The sequence below is a fragment of the Cucurbita moschata genome, unplaced genomic scaffold, assembly GCF_002738365.1.
Source record: "Cucurbita moschata cultivar Rifu unplaced genomic scaffold, Cmos_1.0 Cmo_Scf00010, whole genome shotgun sequence".
Classification (NCBI taxonomy): domain Eukaryota; kingdom Viridiplantae; phylum Streptophyta; class Magnoliopsida; order Cucurbitales; family Cucurbitaceae; genus Cucurbita; species Cucurbita moschata.
In genome coordinates, this window is record NW_019268526.1 from 5,492,526 (window position 1) to 5,510,606 (window position 18,081).

The 18,081-nt window shown below is 40.3% G+C and overlaps 4 protein-coding genes across 6 annotated transcripts in view; 2 read left to right on the forward strand and 2 right to left on the reverse strand.

Moving 5' to 3' along the window:
* Nucleotides 1–357: 357 nt before the first annotated feature.
* Nucleotides 358–4,056, reverse strand: LOC111448228 (linoleate 13S-lipoxygenase 2-1, chloroplastic-like). 2 transcript variants are annotated; one of them, XM_023087702.1, is made up of 9 exons: nt 3,906–4,056; nt 3,520–3,794; nt 3,171–3,429; nt 2,744–3,061; nt 2,540–2,625; nt 2,343–2,453; nt 1,945–2,246; nt 1,599–1,865; nt 358–508 (listed from the first exon to the last, which is right to left on the reverse strand). In XM_023087702.1, the coding sequence occupies exons 1-9, from the start codon at nt 4,051–4,053 to the stop codon at nt 373–375; spliced, it is 1,902 nt and encodes a 633-aa protein (XP_022943470.1). In that variant the 5' UTR covers nt 4,054–4,056; the 3' UTR covers nt 358–372. The 2 variants fall into 2 exon arrangements, with proteins under 2 accessions (XP_022943470.1, XP_022943469.1); XM_023087701.1 differs by lacking the exon at nt 358–508 and adding an exon at nt 632–1,502.
* A 1,785-nt stretch (nt 4,057–5,841) lies between these two features.
* LOC111448667 lies at nt 5,842–11,013 on the forward strand. Its single transcript, XM_023088350.1, has 7 exons — nt 5,842–6,577; nt 6,666–6,865; nt 6,950–7,397; nt 7,493–7,852; nt 7,924–8,099; nt 8,195–10,884; nt 10,992–11,013. The coding sequence occupies exons 1-7, from the start codon at nt 6,373–6,375 to the stop codon at nt 11,011–11,013; spliced, it is 4,101 nt and encodes a 1,366-aa protein (XP_022944118.1). The 5' UTR covers nt 5,842–6,372.
* A 712-nt stretch (nt 11,014–11,725) lies between these two features.
* Nucleotides 11,726–14,212, forward strand: LOC111448865. Its single transcript, XM_023088643.1, has one exon. The coding sequence runs from the start codon at nt 11,739–11,741 to the stop codon at nt 14,046–14,048; it is 2,310 nt and encodes a 769-aa protein (XP_022944411.1). The 5' UTR covers nt 11,726–11,738; the 3' UTR covers nt 14,049–14,212.
* A 299-nt stretch (nt 14,213–14,511) lies between these two features.
* LOC111449071 (enoyl-[acyl-carrier-protein] reductase [NADH], chloroplastic-like) overlaps nt 14,512–18,081 on the reverse strand; it is a 5,326-nt gene continuing 1,756 nt past the window's right edge. For both annotated transcript variants that reach the window (XM_023088917.1, XM_023088918.1), the window contains exons 3-13: nt 16,902–17,011; nt 16,721–16,776; nt 16,564–16,648; nt 16,429–16,476; nt 16,078–16,152; nt 15,883–15,994; nt 15,699–15,750; nt 15,478–15,529; nt 15,317–15,374; nt 15,026–15,124; nt 14,512–14,931 (exon numbers count right to left, since the gene is read on the reverse strand). In XM_023088917.1, the coding sequence (XP_022944685.1) occupies nt 14,777–14,931; nt 15,026–15,124; nt 15,317–15,374; nt 15,478–15,529; nt 15,699–15,750; nt 15,883–15,994; nt 16,078–16,152; nt 16,429–16,476; nt 16,564–16,648; nt 16,721–16,776; nt 16,902–17,011 (902 nt within the window). In that variant the 3' untranslated portion in view covers nt 14,512–14,776. The remainder of the gene's footprint in view (nt 14,932–15,025; nt 15,125–15,316; nt 15,375–15,477; nt 15,530–15,698; nt 15,751–15,882; nt 15,995–16,077; nt 16,153–16,428; nt 16,477–16,563; nt 16,649–16,720; nt 16,777–16,901; nt 17,012–18,081) is intronic.

Below are 18,081 nucleotides of genomic sequence, written 5' to 3' on the forward strand. Positions count from 1 at the left end.
TTTGGCAATCCCAACATGGATGGGCATCAGTTGGTGAGCTCAATAACCCCAAGTTTACTGGAAACGCTGTATGGAACTCCCTGTCCTGTAATCCCATAGTTTGAAGTTGGTTTTGTGTAAATGCTCCACTTTCTGTTTAAACGCTTTGAAGGCCCTATTTAATATTTGTGGTGCCATCTTCTCCCCTATATATTATTGTATGCTCCTCATCCCCATAATATAATCTCCCCCTATGTATTATTATATGCTCCTCATCCCCATAATATATTATCTATAGAACCCTGTGAGATCTTGAAGGGAAGGCTTGAAGCATCGTATAGTCCTCCCTCGCCATGCTGGACCTTCCAATACGGGTCGTTCTTCATCGCTCTCTCATCCGCGTAACAGTGGCACTCGTAATTGGTCATCCATTCCAACACGGCGTCCCATAAGATGAGACCATCCTTCGCAAAAGAGTGCCCAACTTTTAAGACCACGAGGTACGTCTTCATCTCTTTCCGCCTTTCCCCTAATTTCAAATTTCCACATCAATCACAAAACTCACTCCTAACCCGCCCAATTTCATTTAATTATTACTTCTATTAATTTAAGTCTAAATAAATTTTATCAAATTTCAATAAAGAAAAAAAAAAAAAAAAAGAGACGGAAAATGATACAAATCGGAATTCAAGAAACACAGAAACAACATGAAATGAAAAGCACAAGGGGGGAAGACGATTGATGAAGATGGGAGAGTGGAGGAAGTTCAAGTGGAAACGCTGTATGGAACTCCCTTTCCAGTCACCCCAAAGCTTGAAGTTGGCTTCAGAACCTCATACGGGACTAACCCAGCTCCACGCCTATTCTTAAAATTACTATCCTCGTTTTTCTCGTCGATACTTTCGTCTAGATTATCCAACCTCGCTTTGAACTTTTGAAAGGCTTTGGCTATGATGGGGTTCTCCTCCCAGGCTGCCTCTATCTTGCTCCCGATATACTCCTCGTCCGGAGAGTGAGCCGAGAGAATCAACATAGTCTGTGCCACTGTGGAAGCCTGTGCCACCGAAGGGAAGGCTTCAAGCAACACACTTTCAGGATTGTTTATCAACTCCTCTGGAATTTGGTCGAAGTCCTCTGTGGGCATGTTGGTCCTCGCAATACTGGGTCGGCTCGGGAAATACCCTGCGTGTGCGTATTGTATGAAGTTCACCGCCGAGTGGTGTCCACACCCTACCCACGCTATGGTGGACACGATCTGAATAAGGTCTTTGGGGGTCTTTAGCGCAGGCCATCCTGCTTCTTTCTTCTTGTCTGGATGCCCCTTTTCCATGATTTCTTTCCACCATGCCTTCAGCTCCTTGTCGTTCTTTATCGCTTTCTCATCCGGGTAATAGTGGTGCACGTACTCTGTCATCCATTCCAACAGAGCATCCCATAACATCAGACCGTCGTTCGCAAAAGGGTAGTCTTTGATCGCCAACTTAAGACCATGAGGTGCATTTTCATCTCTCTCCGCCATTCCCCTAATTTCAGATCCATTTTCATATCAATCACAAAACTCACTCCTAACCCAATTCAATCTCAAATCAAAACTTGTGTCAATTAGCTTTAGTAGCTACCTGCGAATTAGGTCCTCAGGGAGCGCTTGGGTGTCAAATCGCCACTCCTTCTTGTACACCAAAGAACTAAATTCCATGGAGTAAGCCGCAGCAGAAAACGTGCTCTCAATGATTCCTCCGGCGTTGATGAGAATTTCACGCGCATTTGAGTTGATGCGCATATTGAATCGAAAATGAGGATGCAATAGTCTATAGATTGGGTGCATCGTACTTAATTGTCTGTTCATCGCAATTGCATAGGGCTCCATGCAACAGTGGGTTCTAAGCCTGCACATATTCGATCAACTTGTCAAAATTGATTAATTTAAGTGTCCCAAGAAACACGTGAATTTTGTTAGCCCCGTACCAATGAATAACGAGTTGGTGAACGCAAGAATCATGAGCAAGAACGTGGGCTTTAGCGAGCCTCCATAGCCAGGCATCCGTGGCATGAGTGCTTGGGGAAAAAACTTGTTTCCATTGGGGCTTCCCATCCATCGGCGGCCGAGTTAGCTCAATACCCAACGGCGTCAAAGTGTCATCTGAGTTTAGGAAGAACAATGTCCTTGATCCATACAGTGTCGTCCGCTTAATGCTTCTTACTTTGGTTACATATTGCATTAAAGTGTCATGGTAATCCAGTACGAACAATTTCTTGTGTGCTAATGCCTGCATAAACTCACAAAATTCTCTTTTTTTATTTTTTTTATTTTTTTTCTTCTCTAATTTAGTAACTTATAGCACGTTGGGTTCAATCAATTTTACCTCTTCAACAGTGATGGAGCATCCGATTAATTTCTGGACCAATTCGGTGGTGAATCCTGATTCTTGAGGTCCATAATCCTTGGGGTTCAGCTCACTCATCAAAGGCAAACTCTGAATGTATGAGGACAAAGTTAAGCGAGTTTTGCATATTATAGAAAGAGAGAGATTAATGGATTGATGGTGAAGTTGTGAGTGACCTTGACCAGCTGAATGCTGTAGGGGTTGAGACCAGCGAGTGTCTGTCTTGCAAACTCGCTGTCACTCAGCCAATTGAACTTGTCTCCTGGGAAAATTTGAAGTAATTGTGAGGAAAATGCATTTGTTTGGTAAGCTCCATTAATACCCCCACCCCAAAAAAAGAAAAAAAGAAAAAAAGAAAAGAAAAGTAGGCGTGGACTCACTCTTGAGGGCCTCGGGCGGTGGGAATTTAACCAACCGGGCAGGCTGGGGCTGAAGGGTAGAAGGGTCAACAAAGGGTGGGGCATGCATGGTGGAAAGAGTGGAGGAAATATTAAAGCGAAGAATTTCGTGAGGAGCGGGGGGGATCTCAATGCCATCTCGGAACATTAGGTCAATCTGAGTGAAATCCGAGAAAGGCTTTGATCCCAGCTTGTCTTTCTTCCCCGGGTTCGCCGGAAACATTTTCTGCTTCACCTCTGAGAATGCTTCGTCTCGTGGAACATAGAAGCTTTCTTCACCCCTGTGCTCTGACCACGGATCTACCATTGTCCCACCAGCATTAAATTATTGCCATTTTCTTTGCTTCTTACATTCATGCATTTTAAAAATAAACATGAAATGTTATTCAATTTTAGTTTACAAGGGTACCTGATACAGCCGCAGGACGACCAGTTCTGCAACGCCGAGGGTAAGGGTACTGGGCCGAGCCACCAAGAACAGGCCTTTTCCATTTCATGTCTACGTCCGGATCTCCGAGGTCGTTGTACACATCGTAATCATAAATCCTTTCGAACGCCTTACGCTCATTCTCATCTTCTGTTCCATCTGGTTTTTGGCCTCTCAGATTGGCAAGGTCCTCTGCTCTCAGCTTCACCAGCCCGGCCGGTGTGTTTCCCGGCAAATAGGACTGTTCAAGCCCCATCCCCCCACCACAAATATAATAATAATTAATAATTATTTAATTGAATCATAATATCCTTATGATGGATGAACCAACCTTGGTGGAAAAGAAGATCCTGCGCTGGTCAGGGATCAAATTTTTGGGCTGAACCCATGAGGTGCAGCTGAACGTAACTGAGTTCTGAGATGATGAGTTGGCAACAGAAACAGTGTCGATAAACCTCTCCGTGGAGTTGTCTTTCAGTTCAATGATCACTGCTCCAATTTCCCCAAATCCTCTGGGAACTTGAATTTTGGCCACGTACGTGTACTCCTCCGCCGATTCATTCTGTATTGTCGCCACACCTCCGATCAATGGCTTTTGCTGTCCATCTGTGGGTATGAATGTTACACACTGAGCAATGATAATAATAATAATAGATTTCTTTTTCTTTTTTTTTTAATTCCTAAAAAAAAAAAAAATTAAAAAAAGGAATGACTTACCAGCATCCAAATCGGAGCTAGCAAACTTGAGAGAGAGGGTGTCGTCGGAAGGAAACTTTTCATTAAATTTGGGTCTGACGGTAACAACTGCGACGATATCAACAGCCATCTCTGGTGGTGGAATGTAGGGTGTGTGAGGGTGTTTCATTATCAACAATTCCGACTCTATTTATACACTCAAACTCAAACCCAATATCATCTCCTGTTTTCTTAATATTAATTTTATATGTTTCATGGGTATCTTCTAATGAAGTCCGACGTGGACAGCACACGTGGTTGGTGGTGGGTGGTTTATTTAATTATGTTAGAAAATATGAATAGATATAGAGTTTGGTGATAGATAAATAAATGAATGGATTTAATTTTTGAAGCAACGCCACTTGCATGCATAATTAAATCGTCCAACTTGTTCTTTTTAATGTTTAGTATAGTCGTTTAACGTATAAAAGACCACAAAGTTATTCTCGAAAGTATAGGTTTAAAATTGAAAAATGAAACTACTCTCTCAACTTGTATAAAGTAGTGATTTATAATATCATTTCCTAAAAAAAAAAATATATATATATCTATAATCTATTCAAGTGGGCACAATGATTGATGGCTGATTTAGAATCCAACAAAAGCAGGTATTAAGATTATGCAGTAAAAAGATGTATAAAAATAATTAGAAAGTAAGAAAGACCATTATTCACGAATTTGTTAATAAACTAAAATAGTTATCGAATTTTGAGAGGGAGGTATTGGAATATTAAAAATAAAGACAAAGGTATTGGAAAATTAAAAAAATAATAAAGAGGAATAAAGGGTGGACAAAGTTTGTCCCTCGTACCTTTGGTCTCACATGTGCACTAGTTGAAAGTTTGCATCCGCCTCCTCGCCGTTTGTCTCGCTCACCACTATTATTATTAATAAATTATTATTATTATGGTGTTTGGATAAGACCGTGGCAGGGGTAGTCTGATAATATTCGAAAATAAAGCTTTGTATGGATGAAAAGTGAGCCTCCCTTGTTTCCAAGAAACTGTTTTTAATATTTAAAAAATAGGCCTTTAATTGTTTTTAACGTTTAAATGGGTATTCTGTTACGTGAACATTTGGAAGTTCACAAATACAAAGCCATCGGGCGCCTCCCTCCGCTGACCGCTCCGCCTCCTCATCTCTTCTATTCTTTGAATTGACTTCCTCAAAATTATATTTATTATAATCCTTTTTTTTTATTGTTGTTTTCCCTTTAAAATCAATAAAGCTATTGCACTATGGGAGCCTTTGTTTGACCAGAAAAAAATACATAGATTTAATGGAACGCCACAATATAATCGTCTTTTAATCCTTATTACAATTGAGTATCTATATGGTTTTTAATAACTATTATATACAAATTTAAAATATTTAAGAGTCGAATGGATATTATTGTCAACCTTTTCTATATTATTATTAGAATAAAACAAAAAGTGGAGTCTTGTAAACAAGGATGCTGAAATAAATATGAAAATTGAAGTGTGGTTGGTAATTCATAAATATAAAACAAGTGGTCGAATTAAATTGTGTGGACCCAAACTAAATCAATCAATCAACCAATTAATTCCCACACCAATCTTCAACTTAAATCATAAATTCTTTTAGCAAGCTCTTGAAGTTTGTTTCCTTCCCTTCTTTTTCTTTTAAAAAAAACACCAAGTGAAGCCCATCTTCTCTCACTTGGCCCCTTTTCTAAAGCCCATCTTCTTAACCACCATATTCTCTCTCCTTCAACCCAACATAATCTTCACCTCACCTCATATACGCACAAATACCATAATCTTCACCTCATATACGAACAAATACCATAATCTTCACCTCATGTACACACAAATACGTGATCAACTAAACTCAAAATTCAAAACATAAAGCACTCATAAACCCAAATGCTATATTCTATTTTTATAACTCTCTCGCTCTCTAATTTCTTCTAATCACCGTAGTTCAACAAAATTCCTCCACTTGTGCCTTTGCCGATTGCTTACACGTCAGACTCATAGCTCTCATACATATTTACTAAAAAGCGGAAGAAAGAGAAAGGGTCAGCGTCAAATGGGCAAATCATCGCCTTGTGCTTGTCGCTGCCGATCCCTCATTCCATTTGTTCTTTACCAACATTTTTAACCCACAAACAGAATATTTGGAGTTTAATTCTCGGAGTGTCCAAAGTAGCTCACAAACTTGCGATTCCGAATTATTCTATTCTTAACTCGTCACCATCGATGAAACTATTTTGCCCATTTGGCACTTATTTAAATCGCCCTTTTCGCGGAATACGACAGCCCTCAGCTTTTAACTAACCAATTCGTATCCATGCTTGTGGGTGGCTGAACATTGTGTATATGAATACGATGATGTTGGCCAAGTTGTGTTGGTAATTGAACAGAGATGTAAGACTCGCTTGATTTGAGAAGTTGGTTTTTGGTGGCTGAAGTGAATATAGTGTGTGATGATGGATACAGGCAAGTCATTAGAAGATCAGTTCTCTAAGCTTCACCCTTCCCTTCCTTTGAACACTAGGATTGGGATTATAGGAGGTGGTCCAAGTGGCTTGTCAGCTGCTTATGCACTGGCCAAGCTTGGTTACAGTGATGTAACTGTCTTGGAGAAGCATCAGGATGTTGGGGGCATGTGTGAGTCTGTGGAAATTGAAGGTACAAGTTACTTAATACTCAATGCATGACATGGTTGTTAATAATGAGATTCAAGTTCAAAAACAACTAGCATTCACCCTTGTTACAGGTAAAATATATGATTTGGGAGGTCAAGTTCTTGCTGCAAATAGTGCTCCAACAATCTTTCACCTCGCCCAAGACACTGGCTCTGAACTGGAAGAGATGGACTCCCATAAGCTAGCCCTTATTCATACTTCAGGGGAATATCAAGACATAGGCGTTGCAGACGATTATACGTCCATTATCTCACTCACCTTAGAACTCCAGGTTAGTTTCCTCTGCTGCTATGACTGGAATCTTTGAATACTAGTATACTTATTTAGTGTTGGAAATTGGAATTCTTCTGTACAGGACAAAGCGAAGGATTCAGGACACATTGGTGTCCATGCTGTGAGTGCATTTGCATCTGACTTAACTCCTGCGTATCTTGAGGCTCATGGACTGACGTCTGTCCCAAAGTCTGTGGCTTATGGTTACACTGCTTCTGGATATGGGTTTCTGCAAGACATGCCGTATGCATATGTGCATGACTTCACCCGCACTTCAATGGCAGGTAAAATACGACGCTTCAAAGGTGGGTATGGAGGCCTGTGGAAGAGGATCAGCGAGTCAATTCCAATCAAAGTTCACTGCAACACTGAAGTTGTGTCTGTCAGACGGAGTTTTAAAACTGTAACTCTTCATGTCATGGACAGTGACACAAATCTCACAAGTTTGGAGTTTGATAAGATTATCATCTCTGGCTCATTTCCTTTTAGAAATGGTAGAACGTACAGGTCCTCCACCACAAAATCGTCAGGTTTTGTATGGATTACTTTCAGCTCTCTTTGACCATGTCTCCTTTCTATTCTGTCTTTCCTTTTATAAATAGGTCTATATTGATATTATTTGCAGAAGAAGGAGCTGAGACAATGGATATGAGCCACCTCGAAAAGGAGCTGTTCAGTAAAGTATACACAATTGACTATTACACCACAGTTCTGAAGATAGAAGGCCTAAATCATTTACCGCTTGGTTTTTATTACTTTGGGGAACATATGGACAATCCGGAAACAATTGGATACCCGGTTGCCATGCAGAGATTCTACGCAGACACTGATATTTTCCTGTTCTGGTCTTATGGTAACTCAGCGGACATTACAGGTCCAAAAGTGGCTGAGCTGGCAATCAACACAGTTAAGAAAATGGGGGCAGAAGTTAAGAAGGTGATACTGCAAAGAAGATTTAAATATTTCCCCCATGTTTGTAGCAAAGGTAAGTGAAGTTGTCTAAATAATTTTCCACTTCCCAAGATGAGATGCTGATCTGTTGAAGCCTTCGCGCAGATATGGAGGATGGATTCTACAAGAGATTGGAATTGGAGCTACAAGGTTCATTGAATACTTATTACGTAGGAGGGCTTATGGCTTTTGAACTTACAGAGAGAAATTCTTCATACGCCATGACACTAGTATGCAAGCACTTCGCAAACAACTCTTCTCCCATGTTTTCTTATGCTAAGGTGATCCCAATAATGAATGTCAGCTGAATACACAAAAGAAAAAATGTCTATTTTTTTTTTTATCTGTACTAAACTGAAACATGTCGCATCTGCAGCCCATGTTTTTCTTACAATCAAAACGAGAAAGGGATGTTAAGGGGTTAGGCGAATTACCAGGAGTGGAGTTTCCCGATTTGAACTCACTGGATGGGTATTTAAGGCACTGGGGTTCACATCATGTCACTCGAGATAGAGTACTTTATACTTGGCTTAATGAAGAAGGGTCAGTGTTAGGCCAGCGGACCTACAGAGAGCTTCATCTCAATGCTTCTTGCATTGCTCAAAAGCTGCTATCAAACCAGAAGCCTCCAATAAAACCAGGGGATCGGGTTCTTCTCATATATGTTCCTGGCCTCGACTTCATTGACGCATTCTTTGGATGCTTGAGAGCTAAGATTTTACCAGTTCCAGTTCTTCCACCTGATCCCTTGCAAAGAGGTGGCCAAGCACTTTTGAAAATCGAATACATTGCAAAATCATGCGGTGCAGTCGCAATTCTGTCGACCCTTAGTTATCATTCAGCGGTTAGAGTTGGCAAGGTGAAGAATATGATTGGCTTGATGAGAGAAAATGGAAAGTCTTCAGCTGTGTGGCCTAAACTTCCATGGATGCACACTGATAGTTGGATAAAGAACTTTGCCAATTTGGCTCCAGATGCGATGACTAACCAATCTGAACCTCACTCAGATGATGTGAGCTTTCTGCAATTTACGTCTGGGTCAACAGGTGATGCAAAAGGAGTCATGATTACGCATGGTGGCCTCATTCATAACGTGAAGTTGATGCGCAGAAGATACAAGAGTACTTCAAGGACAGTACTTGTTAGCTGGCTACCTCAATACCATGACATGGGGCTGATTGGTGGACTTTTCACTGCTCTTGTGAGTGGTGGAACTGCAATCCTTTTTTCTCCAATGACATTTATAAAAAAACCCCTTTTGTGGCTTCATGTTATGAGCACATATAAAGCTACTCATAGTGCAGGTCCCAACTTTGCCTTTGAGTTGGTGGCTCGAAGATTGGAGGCTAACAACAAGGGCAAGGCTCAGACATATGACCTTTCTTCCATGGTTTTTCTCATGATTGCTGCTGAACCTATTCGGAAAACTACTTTGAAAAAATTTCTTGAGCTCACTAGCCCTTTTGGCCTAACTGAAGAGGTGATGGCTCCAGGTTATGGATTGGCAGAAAACTGTGTATTTGTGAGTTGTGCTTTTGGAGAAGGAATTCCCATCTACATAGACTGGCAAGGGAGAGTTTGTTGTGGATATGTAGATCAAGGTAATGCAGATATTGACATACGAATAGTCAATCCAGGGACTGGGACGGAGCTTGAAGAAGATGGAAAGGAAGGAGAGATCTGGATCAGTAGTCCGAGTGCGGGAATTGGATATTGGGGAAGGGAAGAACTGAGCCAAGATACTTTCAGAAATGAGCTCCAAAACCATCATGGACGGAGATATACTAGAACTGGCGACTTGGGAAGAGTAATTGATGGGAAGTTATTCATAACTGGAAGAATAAAGGATCTGATCATTGCAGCAGGAAGAAACATTTATCCAGCAGATGTTGAAAAGACAGTCGAGAGCTCATCTGATCTCCTACGCCCAGGTTGTTGTGCAGTCATTGGTGTTCCAGAAGAAATCCTGATGGAAAAGGGTATTCCAGTTCCTGATTGTTCTGACCAAGTTGGTCTGGTTGTGATTGCTGAAGTTAAGGATGGTAAGCCTGTTGCTAAGGATATCATTGACCAAATTCAGAACCGTGTGGCAGAAGAACATGGGGTTAGCGTTGCTTCAGTTAAGTTGATTAAGCCTCGGACCATCAGTAAAACAACATCAGGAAAAATAAAGAGATTTGAATGCCTAAAACAGTTTGTTGATGGAACTCTTAATGTAGTACCAGAAGCAATAAAGCTCAGGAGGAATTTTCTTCGATCCTTCAGTACGGGGACATGTAAGGAGGGAAATACGCCTCGTCCTCAGCTAACAAACCTGTCAAGAGCTTTTGTTCAGCCTTCAGTACAGCCAGGTCCCAGAATAAGTAATAAGGATATTGAAGAGTTTTTGAAAGGGCTGGTATCTGAACTGACAAATATTCCCATTAACAAAATTTGTGCCACAGAAAGCTTATTGTCATATGGAATTGATTCAATTCTGGTGGTTAGGGCAGCCCAGAAGCTTTCTAATTTCCTAGGAGTGCCAGTTGGGGCTGTAGATATTTTCACGGCAACTTGCATTGCAGACTTGGCAAGTATCTCCGAGAATATTTTGACCAAGAATCATGCACAATCAACAAAAAATACAGCCAATCCAACATTTGAAACAACTTGTGCATTGATCGAGATGGAAAAGATTTCCTGGACTCGCCGATTCGGTATCTGGTTTTTCCAACTTCTTGCTCTCATACTTGTTGCTATGATGCTGGCCTTTCCTGCTTATTTATCAATTTCAGCTTTCATTAGTTCCATGCCTATTCTCCACACCTTCACAGATCACATTCCTTTGATGAATTATCTATTACCCTTGACTCTAGCTCCTCTAGCATGGATTCTTTGCATAGTTTCTTCTTGCATGTGCATCTCATTCCTTGGAAATTCGTTTCTAAGACCAAATTATGCTCTCACCCCTGAAGTCTCCCTCTGGTCTATGGATTTTGTCAAGTGGTGGGCGTTCTACAAAGCTCAAGAGGTTTCTTCTAAAGTTCTAGCTGTGCATTTAAGAGGAACCGTGTTCCTAAAATACTGGTATGAAATGTTTGGAGCAAGGATAGGGTCCTCGGTTATTCTCGATACCATAGGTATCACTGACCCCTCTCTGGTATCTATTGGTGATGGAGTTGTTATTGCAGAAGGGGCTTTGATTCAAAGCCATGAGGTAAAAAATGGAGTCTTGAGCTTTCTTCCAATTAGAATTGGCCAAAATTCTTCAGTGGGACCTTATGCTTCAATCCACAAAGGTGCCATTTTAGGAGAAGAAGTTGAAGTTCCAGCTCTTCAAAAGATTGAAGGCATCGTGACCACTTCAGTTATCGGAAATCTTGAAAAGGTATAGCACATCCTATAGTTGTTCTTGCATCAAATATCAATTTCCATTACGTACCTTTTACTTATCTTTTTTTGTTCTGTTGTCATATAGTTAAGCAGTTCGACATAATTCCATTCTATATTGGATTTCAAGCCTACTTCAATACGTAGTTCTTATCCTACTTTCAGGCTTTGCACAATCAAATAGCTACTTACATTCTGCAATAACCAACTTCTTATCTACGCTAAAATACTGATATAAGCTCCTCTTTGAAATATATATATATATATATCAGCGTAGCAAGCCACAGAGAACTGCAGGCGAAAGACAGGAACTTGTGGCCATTTATCACTTCTTGGGTATCTACTTACTTGGCTTTCTGGGCTCACTTTCTGCAGCTATTGTCTACTACTTCTACATTTGGCTATCTCAAAGCTCTCCTTCACTTCAACATCTTGCATTTATTTGCTTAGTTGGAGCCTTCCACTGGATGCCATTCACTGTAATTGCTTATGCTACCATATTTGCTGAAGTCCCATCAAATGCAACTAGCTTTGCCGTCTTGTTTTCCTCCATGTACTTATTTCACGGCATTATATTTTGCATCCTCACATTTGTTATGAAAAGTCTTCTCACCAACAAGTCTAAAATGGAGCAAAACCCCCTAAAGATTTGGCTTTGCCATCGAATTATCACTGCCAGCCACCTTAGATTTGCTAACCTCTTGTCTGGAACAGAAGCCTTCTGCATATACCTGCGCCTTCTAGGAGCAGTAATTGGCAAGAATTGTTCAATCAGAGCCATCAATCCAGTATTGGATCCGGAACTTATTTATATCCGTACTGGTGTTCATCTCGGTGACTTCAGCAGGATTATTTCTGGATTCTATTCAACTGGTGGCCTCTCTCGAGGGAAGATTGAAATACAAGATAATTCTGTTATAGGCAGCCAAAGTATAGTCCTTCTTGGCTCAGTGATTCAAGAAGACGTTATTCTTGGTGCACTCTCGGTTGCCCCAATGAACTCAACGCTCATAAAGGGAGGAGTTTATGTTGGTTCTCGAACTCCAGTCATGATCAAGAATACTAAGCACATGTTGGATGAAAGAATAGAAAAGATGGACACGAAATACAAGAAGATAGTTGGCAATCTGTCTGCAAATTTAGCTGCTACAACTTTGAAAGTCAAAACAAGGTACTTCCATCGAATTGGTGTTAGTGGGAAGGGGCATTTAAAAATTTATGACAACATAAAAGGTTTACCTGATCACAAGATATTCTCTGCTGGGAAGAGTTACCCTGTGTTCATCAGACATAGCAACAGCTTGAGTGCCGATGATGACGCCAGGGTCGACGCCCGCGGAGCAGCATTGAGAATACTTTCAGATGGATCAGACTCCACCCCACTCCTTGACTTGACATTGAAAACAGGCAATGCATTCTACGCAAGGACAATTGCAGACTTTGCAACATGGCTTGTGTGTGGACTTGCTGCAAGAGAAGAGCATGTCAAGAAAGTACCTCATATCCGTAATGCAGTATGGAATTCTCTTCGTTTAGCCGACTCATATTCAGAGCTACATTATTACTCAAACATATGCCGGTTGTTCCGATTTAAAGATGGACAAGAAATGTATGTGAAATTAAAATTGAGACCTTACGATAGAACAATCAATGAGGATTCTGGTAAGGTTGAGCCGATTGGAATTCTCCCACCAGAGACAGGTGCAATTCCAAGAGCCGATGATGACAAACGGCCGTTGCTGTTTTTGGCCGAAGATTTCCTTAGTCGTGTGAACTCTCCTGGAGGTGTTCGTTACGTTTTTCAGCTTCAAATGCGTCCAGTTCCACAAGATGAGGCTGATCAAGACATCGCACTTGACTGCACCAAACCCTGGGACGAGACTGAGTTTCCATTGATAGACATTGGAGAAATTGAAATCCACCAAAGTCTATCAAAAGAAGAATCTGAAGCACTGGAATTCAACCCCTTTCTCCGATGTGACGAGGTTGACGTCATTTCAGCTACATCAGTCTCCCAGAGTGCTTCAATCGATCATGGCCGTTCACTGATATATGAGATTTGCCAGCATCTGCGAAATGGAAGTCCTCTCCCAGAGGCCTGGAAAATCTTCCTTCAACAATCAGACACAAAAGTAGATCTCTCTGGCTGTCCAGTGGCTGCAGCTTTGAAGGAAAGGGGCAATGAAAAGGCGGCGCTGGATAGGACTTGGTATCAGAACTTCTGGCTTACATTCTGTCAACCACTATTACAAACAGCTCTGCCTTATTACATCATAGGTTTGGCCACCTTTTTTCCACTGGCTTGTGTTGTGCATCTGAAGGAAGACAAGAAACTTCCATTGCATTGGTTACTTCCATTGATGTGGGTGTCCTCTGGGATTATAGCTGCACTCTGTTGTGTCGTAGCGAAATGGGTTCTTGTGCAGAGGAAGAAAGAAGGGGAATCAATAGGAATTTGGAGCGTACGGATTTTCATGGACACAATATGGCAGGGCATTAAAACAGTGGTGGGAGATTATTTCATGGAAATGACAAGTGGGAGTTTCATATTTGTGGTGATAATGAAGTTGATGGGTTCAGATGTGGATTTGGAGCAAGGGAGTTATGTGGACAGCATGGGAGCTTTGTTGAATCCTGAAATGGTGAAGATCCACAGAGGTGGTAGTGTGGGAAGAGAAGCATTACTATTTGGACACATATATGAAGGAGGAGGGGAAGTCAAGTTCGGAAATATTGAAATTGGAGAAGGTGGCTTTGTGGGTAGCAGAGCAATAGCCATGCCGGGAGTCAGGGTGGAGAGTGAAGCAACTCTTGCACCTCTCTCTTTGGCCATGAAGGACGAAATCATAAGGGCAAGTTAGATTAGATCTGTGATATCACCTTTTCTGGGTGATTGAATAATAACAATAAATTGTTGTATGAATATAGATATAAGTAGACAGGTTGCTGGTCTTCACTCTCTGTACTCTTCCTACTCATATATAAAATAAAGGGAACCAAGAAAAAGTGAGGTCACAATTGCTTTCCATATCGCAATCATAGAGATGTTTATGAAACAATGCCACGAACAAAACTGAAGTCGGGTGTAAAAAAACATATTGTTGAGCGTCTTACCACATATGCCCGTATTATCGAATAAAAACGCAGAAAGATCGAATAAATAATATGATTCTGAAGAAATGCTATCCCATAGAATCGTACATTCTTTGGGAACAACCTTCTCAATATGCTAAAGGGTTTTTGCCTTAATTAGAAACAATTTCAGATTTCTCATGTTCTTTGATTAAATTTTATAGATACCCATTTCGTTTTGTAGCCAAATCAGTCTAAATGAAGTGTTTCTAATCGATCATCGCAGTGTCGAGGAAGTATTACTCTCATACGTAACGTACTACCTGCACCCAGATGTAGAAGATTTTGAACTTCCGTGGTGAATACAATGAGAATAATTAGAAACAAAAATTCAAAATTAGCAACAATTCCATCCAATAGGAAAAATGAGTACTGAACTAGCTAGGGGAACAACACTCTAGGCTAACTTTCTGAGGGTTGGCAAGACCAACATCAGCAAACCAATCTGCAAGCAAATCTAATGCTTGTCCGTTGGAATATCTAGATCCTTAAACATTGGGCTATCGACTCCCACGCCCATCGCATTCAAACCATTATCAACATAAATAACAGCTCCGGTAATGGCAGAAGCCAGAGGTGATGCCAAGAAGGCAGCTGCGTTCCCCACCTCCTCTGTTTTATCGTATTAAAAAAGGTACCATTTCAGCATGAATAATGGTAAGGTGAAAAAAAGGAGCATGTACAAAAAAATTGATGGAATTTTTACCAGCAGATAATTCTTTCTGCAAAGGTGCATTGGCTGATGAGTAGTCAATCATCATGTCAATAAACCCAATTGCTTTTGCAGCTCGACTTCTTAGTGGGCCTGAAGAATAGTAATCAAGAGATTCCATGGGGAAATTCGCATATGGCAGCTTTAGTCATATTATGATTTCCGGAAGGAACACAAAACACACTAACCAATATGACTCGAGACAAAATAATCTGCCGTCAGCAGATATGCTGCTTTTTCATAAAAATAAAAAAGAAGGGGGGAAAGACAGAAGGCAGAAAATACCAGCAGATATCGTGTTCACTCTGATTTTGTGCTTTCTTCCAGCTTCAAAAGCAAGTACCTAGAAGAATAGTAATCACATTCCGACATACAACACTCTCATCATGGTAAGAAAGAATGGTTCCAGCCCGACAGAAAGAGAGAATAGAGGGAGAAAATCTTACTCTTGTATCACTCTCCAAAGCAGCTTTGGCAGAACTCATGCCACCTCCATACCTGAATTAAGAATTTCATCACAATGTTATATAAGTGAAATTTTGATGATACAAACCACCAAACAAACTTTATCTATTTATAAGAGAAAACTGTAGCTTAATTAAGAAGAGAAGGCAAAGCATATTTTCTTTGAATATAGGGTTGCCAAGAAAACATGTTACATACATACCCTGGAATGATCCTTTCAGATGCTATGTACGTGAGGGATAATGAAGAACCACCTACAACAAAAACCAAAGTTTCCTTTTAAATATTTTCCTTGCCTCACGTAACAAGTAACTAGAAAAATAAAAGATATGGCACTCATGTACAAGGTAAAATCGAAAGCCTTTGATGGAAATATTTGAACCTGCCTGGATTAATAATCGGAACAAAATGCTTCAGTAGAGATATATAAGAGTAGCTTGATGCGGATAAAGCTGCTAGATAACCATTCCGAGATGTCTCCAACAGAGGTTTTGTTACCTATTATCAAGAGCATCTTTGTTTCAAGGAAAACAAGCAAGATATGAAAATCAATAATTGAACTAAACCTCCTAGTTAAATACCTCCGGTCCATTAGCAAGGGAGTGCACAAGAATGTCAATGCTGCCAAAGTCTTGCTTCACAGACTCAGCAACTTCCTGCAAGATGGTTTAAAAGTAGCCAGAGCATTAAAATTGGAAAAATGCAATTATGGAAATACATCAGATAGATTCAATGAAAAATGACTCCAAGACTTCATCAAATTTTGGCACAGTTGATTCTTGAGACATGCTCGTGCATATAAAACAAAAGACACTTTCTACTACTTGGCTTTTGGTAAACTTCAAATTCATTCACATGGACAAGCTACCATATTGTTCAATATAGCTTTTCTATATAGAAGCATTGGATTGGAAGGGAACTAGTGTGTGTACCTTTACAGTCCAATTTGAGGATCCGGCATAGCGTTTATTTGTTTTTATCTGCGTAGATGGGAGAAATAAACATGTTTAACACAGAAAATCAGAGCATAAAAGATTTATCTAGTCAATTAGAGATTACTAAATTACATCTTCAGGAACATCTTCAGGGCTATCGAAAACTGCATCGAGAGGGTATACTTTTGCGATCTCCATAAGAGAACCATCAGGCAGTCTGATCAAACAATCGTTAGGAGGGAAATAAAACTTTATTCAAGTAAGGATAAAAATAAGAATGATATCTTACACTCGTGATTCATCGAACTTTCCACGTCTGAAGCTGGATTCAAAAATGTTCAAGGCCTAAACAAGAAAATTTTCAAATACTAAACATTGGCATACCAGAGAGCCAAAAAGATTTATGTTTTCCTTGGGTAGAAGTGCAAAAAAGCAATTCATCAACCATCTGAGTTAGCTATTTCACTTACAGGCACCCATGTGCCGACAAGAATTTCAGCACCAGCCGCAGCAAGAGATTTTGCAATTGCCCACCCATATCCATTATCATCAGCTACACCAGCGATAAATGCTCTCTTGCCTACAGATAAAAAAATTAGGTTCGTTGAAAACTTTCATGTTATTTAATTTTCAAGTATTTCATTTCATGCCTCGTTAAGAGAAGAAAAAAAAAAGACAACCCCAGATGCACGACATGAGAAGTCATGAAGTAATAAAAAACCCAAATTCCCCTTGTACATCAAATGTGACAGGTCTTATATCATAACGGGAATAATAGTCGTTAAAACTATTCATAAAATATAGGTTTTTTTTTTTGGGGGAATAAGAAACCAAGCTTTCCTCGAGAGAAATGGCAGAGGAACGGAAGTGCACAGGAGCATAAAACAAAAAAACCAACCCTCCACAAAAAGGGAGTACAATTCAAAGTATGGTTATATTAGAGTTTAGCGGGGTGGCGGAATAATCCACGAGAAGACTGATAGGAATCACGACTCTCCACAATGGTATGATATTGTTCACTTTGAGCCTAAGCCCTCATGGCTTTGTTTTCGGCTTCTCCAAAAAGCCCCATACAAATGGAGATAGTATTCTTTACTTATAAACCCATGATCTTCCACTAAATTAACCAATGTGGGACTCACTCCCAATAATGCTCAACAATCCTCCCCTCGAACAAAGTACACTATAAGCCTCCCTCGAGGTTTATGGAGCTCTCGAACAACCTCCCCTTAATCGAGGCTCGACTCCTTTCTCTAGAGCCCTCGAACAAAGTACACCCTTTGTTCGACACTTTAGTCACTTTTTTACTACACTTTCGAGGCTCACAAAGTACACCCTATTGTCATGGCTAAGTTTAGGGCATGACTCTGATACTATGTTAGGAATCACGACTCTCCACAATGGTATGATATTGTCTCTTTGAGCATAAGTTTTCATGGTTTTGCTTTGGGCTTCCCCAAAAGGCCTCATACCAATGGAGATAGTATTCCTTACTTATAAACCCATGATCTTCTACTAAATTAACCAATGTGGGACTCACTCACAGTAATCTTCAACAAAGACACTATGGATTACCGCAATTTATTAAAGGCAAGCAAACCGAGAAGATAGAAACAAATACAGAAAAAAAAAAAAAAAAAAAAAAAAAAA

Bases quoted from the DNA above. Each gene is read 5' to 3' on its own strand.
- LOC111448228 (XM_023087701.1), bottom strand. From the start codon at position 4,053: ATGAAACACCCTCACACACCCTACATTCCACCACCAGAGATGGCTGTT. The intron at 3,062-3,170 runs GTACCCTTGTAA...GGACAATGGTAG, and splicing joins TCGTCCTGCGGCTGTATCAG to ATCCGTGGTCAGAGCACAGG. The intron at 1,866-1,944 runs GTACGGGGCTAA...GAATATGTGCAG, and splicing joins CACCAACTCGTTATTCATTG to GCTTAGAACCCACTGTTGCA.
- LOC111448865 (XM_023088643.1), top strand. From the start codon at position 11,739: ATGTACTTATTTCACGGCATTATATTTTGCATCCTCACATTTGTTATG.
- LOC111448667 (XM_023088350.1), top strand. From the start codon at position 6,373: ATGATGGATACAGGCAAGTCATTAGAAGATCAGTTCTCTAAGCTTCAC. The intron at 7,398-7,492 runs GTTTTGTATGGA...TATTATTTGCAG, and splicing joins CTCCACCACAAAATCGTCAG to AAGAAGGAGCTGAGACAATG. The intron at 10,885-10,991 runs GTATGAAATGTT...TTATTGCAGAAG, and splicing joins ACCGTGTTCCTAAAATACTG to GGGCTTTGATTCAAAGCCAT.